The sequence below is a fragment of the Sesamum indicum genome, linkage group LG8 (assembly GCF_000512975.1).
Source record: "Sesamum indicum cultivar Zhongzhi No. 13 linkage group LG8, S_indicum_v1.0, whole genome shotgun sequence".
In the NCBI taxonomy this organism is placed as follows: domain Eukaryota; kingdom Viridiplantae; phylum Streptophyta; class Magnoliopsida; order Lamiales; family Pedaliaceae; genus Sesamum; species Sesamum indicum.
In genome coordinates, this window is record NC_026152.1 from 20,552,655 (window position 1) to 20,561,584 (window position 8,930).

The 8,930-nt window shown below is 39.4% G+C and overlaps 2 protein-coding genes across 3 annotated transcripts in view; both read right to left on the reverse strand.

The window, feature by feature from the left end:
- On the reverse strand, positions 2,566–5,999 carry LOC105169696 (protein FMP32, mitochondrial-like). 2 transcript variants are annotated; one of them, XM_011090179.2, is made up of 7 exons: positions 5,463–5,993; positions 4,884–5,015; positions 4,678–4,737; positions 3,306–3,382; positions 3,161–3,217; positions 3,000–3,066; positions 2,566–2,914 (listed from the first exon to the last, which is right to left on the reverse strand). In XM_011090179.2, exons 1-7 carry the CDS (start codon positions 5,697–5,699, stop codon positions 2,786–2,788), a joined length of 759 nt encoding a protein of 252 aa, XP_011088481.1. In that variant the 5' UTR covers positions 5,700–5,993; the 3' UTR covers positions 2,566–2,785. The 2 variants fall into 2 exon arrangements, with proteins under 2 accessions (XP_011088481.1, XP_020551668.1); XM_020696009.1 differs by lacking the exon at positions 3,000–3,066 and having other exon boundaries at positions 5,463–5,999.
- LOC105169697 (zinc finger CCCH domain-containing protein 19) overlaps positions 6,515–8,930 on the reverse strand; it is a gene marked incomplete in the record, with an annotated part of 11,321 nt that continues 8,905 nt past the window's right edge. The window contains 2 exon segments of the mRNA XM_020695663.1: positions 6,515–8,755; positions 8,841–8,927. Of these exon segments, the coding sequence (XP_020551322.1) occupies positions 6,789–8,755; positions 8,841–8,927 (2,054 nt within the window).

The following is an 8,930-nucleotide window of genomic DNA, read 5'->3' on the forward strand; positions in this document are numbered from 1 at the left end:
TAGGTGCACGCATTGTCAGGTCCAGAAGACCCCACAGTGGAGAACCGGACCACTAGGACCGAAAACATTGTGCAACGCTTGTGGTGTCCGGTTCAAATCCGGTCGGCTATTTCCCGAGTATAGACCTGCTTGTAGCCCGACCTTTTCACAGGAGATGCATTCCAATAGCCACCGTAAAGTTTTGGAGATGCGGCGGAAGAAAGAAATAGGAGAGGAGACAGAACCCGGCCTGACCCGAGTAGTTCAGTCTATGAGCTTGTAGGTTAGTTATAATGTTGGGCCGGTTTCCGGAAACCGGTCAAGTGCAAAATTTTTGGGTGGTGGATGGTAGGCTGAGGCAGGTAGCCATAGAATAGGGAGGTTATGGACTTAGTTTCTTGGCTGTAATTCATTTATTTGCAGTTTCTAAGTTAATTAAAAGACCAGTGATGATAACATAAATGGGTTTGTCAAGTTAAAATTATCACATCATTATTTCTGAACAATATCAAAACTACTACCAATGCCACTTTGTGAAATTGAAACATTATAAAAACTTCAAAAATTTTAAATTATAAATTTGGAAAAACATTAGTCACAGACATGATTAATACACAATTGAGAAAAAGTATTAGTAATATGTATTTAATGCAAACATATACAATTATGTGAATTTCAACCTCTCCCGATGTCCAATTAACAATAAACGTATCTCATATTTTAAAGTCTGATCATTAATTACAGGGGGAAGATATAATTATTTTGTGTAGTTTTCTTTCTGAACAAATATTTTGTGTAGTGGAGAAAAATACAATAATCAGGGGCAAAAATGTAATTATGGTCCATGATTTAGAAAGTCATATTGGGCAGTGGGGGGTTGAAGATTTCAAAGCAGTTGAGCGGTATGTGTGGGATTCCGTTGAAAAAGGCAGCCAGAATCTATCATAACGTTCACGGGTCTAATGGGTTTCCCTCCCAGGGTAAATTACGTTTTTACCTAGAATTGGAAGGATTGATTGAAATAATCTTTTTATGGATGGGAATGGGCCCATTTTGGGATTGAGGTCAGTAGGTGGGTTTGGAGCCCACAGTTGTTGTGTGGTCTTTGCAACTTCTCCTGCTTTTGAAATATCTAATCCAACAATAATAACAATACAAACTTACCACTCAATTTCCCATCTCACATTCTTGAAATAATCATTACAAACAACGACAACAACAACTATGTCATGTCTGGAAGCAAAATTACATAATTTAGTTAGGTCATAATTAGGTTAAACTTTGGACTTAAGCCTCTCCCCACCATCCTACTTGCATTTTTCAGACTTATGAGAGAGCAAGCTGTAATAATTTAATTTAATTACAAAACAAGTAGGGAGAAAACAAACCATAATCCTAATGGCCTATATCAATACCAAATTTATAGTTTTGATGATGATTTGTGTGGGTGGGGGTAAATGGGAAAATAGGAATTGAAGAGAGGGAAGTTGGTATTGTATCATGTGAAGAGAGGATAGGGTGTTGGGAAAGAGGCATCAGGCATGCCATGCCATGCCATGCCATGTGAGCGTAGGTAGGAATCATTGTTGAGGCGAGACTACTGAGAGTGAGAGGTGAGAGCGGTGCCCGCACCCTCACTAACTCTATACAATATGCTTCCTTTCTTTCCAGGGGTGGGTTTGAATTTGATTGTGATTGCCATGCCTTTCCTTTCCTATTATATATAATAATTATAATTCAAAAATTATTAAGATCATTTTATTTACTTATTAATGGAAATAAATACTTATCAGCAAAATTCTGATAGAGTGGAAGAAGAAGAGCTGTCAAAGTGTGGAATCAATAATTGTATGTGTGCATCACAATTTAACGACTGTTAGGAATACGTCTCCACTAAAATAATAACGTTGTAGGGGGATAAGGATGCTGGAAATGAGTGGTTATCATTCACCCATCACACCCCCTATTTATAGCATGTTTGCCCCAAACATTCTCTTTAATTTTACCCTACAAATAATTGATGCTTTTACACCCATAGCAACATTATTCATTTGTATAATTTTAAATTCTAACACTAATTATTTAATACCAAGAGCTTATCATACAAAATAACATCTTATTTACTCAAATACTTTAAAAAATTACTCCAAAATTAAATTTAACATCTTTAATTTCTTTTATTATTATTATATATCTCACCCCTGTAAACTTGGGCGGAATAAATTACAAAAACACATTTGGTTGAATTTAAATGCTTATATCTTATTTGGGAGTGAAAACAAACACTATATTACTCAGCATTTTACTCCATATTGATAGTCAAAACTCAATTCATTAAACCCTACATACTCCACAGCAATATAACTAAGAATGGCAAAGAATCTTGATAAAAACACTCAAGCATGCATACTACAGCAATTCAAACGAGAACATGATCACACAATGAATTAAGGCAACCACACTTCAGACCTAAAAGAATTTAAGTACCTGCATTTCTCAGGGAGCCAAGTTAGGTACAGCCGCGCTGCTGTTTCAAGGGAGGACATCACTTGACTTCACCAGCTAATGGCTAGAACAAAGCGAGGATACGAGAAAACCCATCTCACAAGATATTTATTAAACATTTGCTGAACCAGTTGAATACAAAATAAACGGGGGCAATCGGGAATTTGTCATTGCCTAACAGAAAATTTCTAAACTCTCAATGTCACGAGCATGAAAAAGATGAATCCCCCAATTCAATTCAAATTGTGATGCTGATCAAAAGAATTTAGTTCTTATAGTTCCTTCTTAATGTACTACCTCATTAATGCTTGGCGGTAAATATACGAATCACTCCGATACCAACAGCAGATATGGATACAAGTGTCCCTATACAGTATTTGATAACATCAAACTTTGCTGCTTCCAGATGAGCCCTCAGTGCATGAATTTCCTGTCAAGAAAACACCTAGTATTGAGAATTTGATGTTTTCATTTCAAGCAGGAAAGAAACTAAACTACAAAGTCCAGTCTCCCACCCTGTCAAGCTTGTTTGTGAGATTGGTGGTCTCAGCACTCTGATTGGTAAGCTCATCACGGATGCGCCTTAACTCAACCAAACAGAATAAAGACAAAAATCAACAAAATATAGTTCAACAGATAAAGAAACCAACAAGTGTTTGGAGTTTCAGATTCATACCCTCTTTCAAGATTCAAATCCAAGCGTTGTCCGGCAGTAACCTTGTCAATCTCATACCTGTTTAAGGAAGTCTCCATCATCAACAAAACCCATTTGAAATTAATAAGACATAAAAGTAAAACTATACAAAAGTTAAAAAAAAGACCTCAGTTCACCGCGCATTTTCTCAATATCAGTTCGGAGCTTTTCAGCCTCACGTTGCAGCAGAGAAAAATGGTGCTCCTGAATCAGAGGCAGCAAATCTCGTGAATAATACTTACTAGAGTTTACAAATACAGAATTAAAACTTATCAGACACAGGTAAACATAAAATCTTGTACAAAGTTCCGGACATGCAATTGCTGGAAATAAATCATCACTATAAGCAACTGAAGATCCAGATATGTGTATATGCATGTTAAAGCAACCAAGAGAAAACATTCAGAATCTTAAGGTAGAATCTAGCCAACAAGAACTCTCAACCAGCCGTAAGGATGCTACAGGGACTGTCCATACAGGTTGGAGCAACATTAATTCCCAAAATTCCTCGATGCCAAATCATAAGCAAAGTCATCCACTATCAATGTGGTTCTTTCTTCTAATCACCCATTCTAGAGTTCCAACATATTTTATCCACCTCTCTCTTGGGACTAAACACTCAAACCTCTTCCTGTTGCCATTTTTGGATATGAACTGATACCTCTATATACATTAACATGTTCCAGCTTTTAATGTGGAATTTGAAAAGAAGGATGTGAATAAATCAACAATTAGGTCCCATTTCAGTAGGAGTTCACTTAAACTGTGAAATATAATAAAAGCGTATTTTTAAATTGATAGCTCAGAGCAGACGATGCTAGTCAGGCATGATATGACAATCTTGAAAGGAAACTTCAATTGATGATACATGTGCAGCCATGCCACAAGCACCTCGCATAATATGGACCGAGAAAATCAAATGCTAACAGTGACTGCTTTTGCCGGACTAACAAAAATCCATAAACACAACAGGACTTCAAAACATTACAAATCAAATAAAGAGCTAGGTGGAATTAAGAAAAAGAATGAAAATATAGGAAAGAACTTCAATGCACCAAAAGAACATCATAGTCTCCTTTTTCTTCACCTTGGAGTATGAAAGCCCCGAGCAATCTATATCCTAGCAGAATAATTCACCCACAGCTGGCAAATCTAGAAACTAATGCCTTTAAAGTTGTTTCATAAGGGAAAATTATAAGTCACAAAGGAAAGGGAAATCAAAACAATGAAAAAAGAAAAAACACAAAAGAGAGCAGTTTCAGGACCAGTGCATCTATGTAATATCTCTCATGTGCTTTGACCAACTCAGAAAACCAGCTCACAGATTCAAACATCAATTAGTAACATAATTAGAGGGTAGTATAACAGGAAACACTGGTATCTGTAATATTCTGTTGGTATATAGCACAAGCCTTCCAAATGTCTACACAACAGCACAAGACCAAGCACATACTTAGGACAATGTAGGGACAACATTTTAGCTGGAAAGGATTTCCCACCTGGGAACTTTGTACTTCAGACTTGAACTTTGAAAGATTTGCTTCCTGTGCCAATTCAATCTAAAAAGCAACATACAAAATTAGAAAAGTAAACCATCATCTGAACATAACAATATCAAGCAAGCCTTCAGTTACGTTTCCCAGATCACCATTTGTGGATTCATATATACTGTATATGTACCATGAAACACCCAACAAGCTCTTACTTTCTCCATCTCAGCTTTTGAAATAAGATTTTGTGATATATTTTCCAAACTGTCATCCAAAACCAAAGTCATTGCTGAAGTTATTGCCTCTGCATGCTTTGAAGGAATGCCTTGAGCTTCTAGACTCCTAACCTGGCCACAATATGAGAAGGGAAAAGTATATCAACAGCTTCCCCTTTTTCATTGTGCAAGTAAAGAAAGGGCATCCAAAATAAATAGTAAACAAAAGCTATTCCCTAAAAATCAATACAATTCTTCAAGAATTGATGACCACATAACCATACTCATTAAATCGGTGATTGAGAAATTAACCATATCATGTTGCACGTAGCTAACCAAAATTGTGGGTATTATACAATTGATGTCAAAAGAGATTCAAACACAAGCTACAATATTGTTGTCTCTCCAAAAACCTGATAATTGCATTTTCCACAACCTAAAATCAATTTCAGTTTTGGCTAGCAAACAGCTATGCAAATTGTGGACTTCCAACTTCCAAATGTAGTTTCGATCACTATGACAAACCGGGGGGCAAATACTCAAGGTAACTGCAAAACCATCAAACTAAAAGGGTATTACCAAAGCAAGCGTGTCGACAAGATAAACCCGCTTCCCTGCTGGTTTAACGAGCTGGGAGATCTGCCTATAGTCCAGTCTGTAGCCGGACGAATTTGATGACAACGAACTATAGGAATAGCCCGAAGAACCAACCTGTTGGAGCCTGTTTATGTCGGAAGCTGCATTAATCCCTCGCAGTTTGGATAATCGAATTCCCGAATTCACGCCTAACTTAATTATGCGCTTGTAAGCACCCATTCAATTCTCTCTCTAAAAAAATATATGAATTATCAGAAAAGCAACAATGAAGTAGTCATTAGAGGAAAATTAATCGATGAATCCTATGTTGAGAGACAGAGAGAGGAAGTAAAGAAAATGATTTTGGCAAACGGGGGTGACAGGAGCAGGAAAGAAACGAAATTGAAATGCCTGCGCCAGAACTGCGGCTTTATATAGTTTATCCGTTTCTTGCGCGGCGCGCAAGCAACTTCTTGGACCCCTTCGCCCTCTCTCTCTCTCTCTCTCTCTCTCTCTCTCTCTCTCAGATTGTTTTTTGTGTTAGGCAAAATGAATGAATTATTTTTAATGCATGGAAGTCAAGTCCCAGTGACAAACAAATCTCCAATCATGTGTTGCATGTGAATAATATATGCTTCTGAACCCTCAATTTTTCTTCTTTTTTAGTATAGTAATTAAAACTCTTCTGGACCCTCAAACTGGAAATGTGCTGTCCAACGATCGAACATTCCCTCCCTTGACAGATGATTAACGAAACCTAACAACTTCACTATAACACAAACCAACTTCTTTGTCCAACATATAAACACGAGTTCATAAAAATGATATCTATATCAGAATGGTGAACGAATTCAAACGGAATTTTTAAGTACATATAAATCGTTATTGGTAGGAAACTACGCCACTGAAGAACGAACAGTGAAATGCATATTATAAAATGCAAATTTCCTCTTCATAGAGGGGCAAATAAGAGAATGAGATGAAAACTATCATCAACGCTTATAAGCCAATATATTTATATATCACCATTTATATTCGCCCAACTCAAATTCAGCTAATCTCATAATTACATATGTTATTGCAGCATGTTTGGGATCCCAGAAGTTTGTGTTTCATGCAAGCAGAAAAAAATATTAACTGACGGCATGACAGAAGAACAGAAAATCTGCTGCTATGTAACTAGGGCAAAATTGCAGAGCTAAAAGCAGCCACCTAAACTGCACAAAGAGTTTACAGTTCTTAAATACCCAGGTGAAAAGTCAATACGATTAGATCAAATGAGTAGACAGGCCTGTATAGCTAAGGATCAAAAGCTATGAATTTTTCAAGCTAAGTATGCAGATAATCACAGCGTGCTCCCTTTTTACATCGACCATTTGCATTGTATGGACAGACCATGTCCCGCTTACTAATGTGTCTGGAGCCTCCAGTTCCACCCCCACCGCCCCCACTAAAAGATGACTGCCTGTTCCAAGGCCTGCCACCACTGAAACCAGAATCTCGACCCTGGGGACCCCTTTGGCCTGAAAACTGTCCACTAACATGGTTTTGTTCGCCACCCCAGGAACCCTGGTTTGCAGGTGGTGCAGCAACCCAGCCTTGATTCGTATTTCCTTGTGCTGGCCCTGGAATAGCAGGAGGAGCTGGACCTGCATTCCCAGTTGGTGGCCCCCAACTGGTCCCCGGAACCGGACCTTGTGCAGGTGGAGCAACCCAACCTTGAGTTGCTGCCCAACTGGTATTTACGTTCCCGGGCAACATTCCTTGGACGTTGGCTCCAGTATTTCCAGCTGGAGCAACCCAACCAGGAGTCGTATTTCCAGGTGGTGGTGCTTGCATAGCAGGTCCCCAGTTCATGTTAGTATTTCCTGGCGCTGGATTCCCCCACCCCATGTTTGGATTAGCCTGCATTGTGCCCCAGCCTATGTTAGGATTTTCAGGTCTCGCTCCCATAGAAGCATTGTTCTCTGCTGGCCCCATGCCCCAAGGTACATTTGGTGTAGCCGGGGGGTGCATGTTTGGTTGATTGCTCTGAGTAGGTCGCCAAACATCAGGTTGAGGTGCAGGTGTCATACCCGAGTTTGAGTAACTTCCGGAAGAATTCTGAACATTTGATGTACCCCAACCATAATTTTGTGGCTGAGCGGGCTGTGAAGGGCTACTCCAGCTCTGCGGATCAGCTTGAAGATTCTGAGTAATAGCAGTCTGAACAGGCTGGACAGAGGCTGGGGGATGGCCATGTATCTGTACCGTGTGTGGTTCACTCGTCATGGTTGACTGAGTATGTAATGGAACGGCAGAACCCACCAGGATTCCCTGTTGAGAGTTGGGTGTTGGACTAAAAGGAGCAGTCGGGACAATAGAATTCAAAACTGATGCAGGGGCAGGAGAAGTCCCGATATTAGGTACAATTGCAGTAGGGGAAGGAAGCACTCCATTAATACCAACAACTGGTCCAGTCAGATGACCCGTTTCTCCTCCTGTCCAACCCGCATTATTTTGCTTTGGGGTAGGAGAAGGTAGGTTTGTCATATCATTCCCGAGCCACTTTTCACTAGACAACTTCGAGAGGGACCCAGAATTTTGATCAGTGCTTGATGTCTCTTTATCTTGGTGTAAAGATATTTCAGAAGTCTTACTAGAATGACCAGCCAAGGTGTGTGAACTAGCCAAGGTATTTGCAGCAGGCAACGAATTGTCAACAGCTGGCAACTCTTTTGGAAATTTCCCTGCCAATGCATCAGCCAGAAGTACGGAGTTCTCTTGCTTCTCTCTGGTTCTCCAGATTTTTAGATCAGCAGGGAAGTAACCGGTGTTGTTCCACTTACGCAACTGCACCATAGAAAAGGGTCCTTGTACTTTTCCAGAAGGATCCTGATAATGCCACATTTTTTCTGATTCATTTATCTTTACAGCAGCTTCCACTACTCTAGCTGAGAAAGATGCTTGTGAGGTTACAGATGCAACACCAGCAAATGATTCAGATCGAGATGCAGGGCGTAGTGCCCATTCAGCTGACTCAGAATTAGTAGCAGAATTCAGCTTCTCTAAATTGTTGTTGGATTCTTGCGTCTCTTTGTCTCTTTCTAAATTCCAGGAATTTTCATTTACTATCTCACCAATGTGACTAGCATTGATAGAAAAGTTATTGCCAGATGGATTTCTACTCGTTTCCCAATTTTTAGTTGAAACTTTTCCTGCACTACTCCAAGAATCCTTTACAGCATTATCACTTCCAGGTGAGATCGGGACCCTTCTCCTGTTGAAACCAGAAGCTCTAGATCTCATGAAAGCATCTGCATGGAACGAAATAACTCACAGTTAGGGTCTGATGATGGTTAAAGTATTGAATACCAACCCTGAAAGTGATATGAAGGGAACCTTGTCTACTTTCTTCAGTTTCACTGTCATTATCATCAGAGCCATAACTTGGATCCATCTTTGGATCTGCATGTATCTCTGGAATTTGCT

Excerpts from the sequence above, each read along its gene's own strand:
- LOC105169696 (XM_011090179.2), bottom strand. The coding sequence starts at position 5,699 with ATGGGTGCTTACAAGCGCATAATTAAGTTAGGCGTGAATTCGGGAATT. Across the intron at positions 3,067-3,160 it reads GATTTGAATCTTGAAAGAGG|GCGCATCCGTGATGAGCTTA; the intron begins GTATGAATCTGA and ends GGTTGAGTTAAG. Across the intron at positions 2,915-2,999 it reads TCACAAACAAGCTTGACAGG|GAAATTCATGCACTGAGGGC; the intron begins GTGGGAGACTGG and ends TTTTCTTGACAG.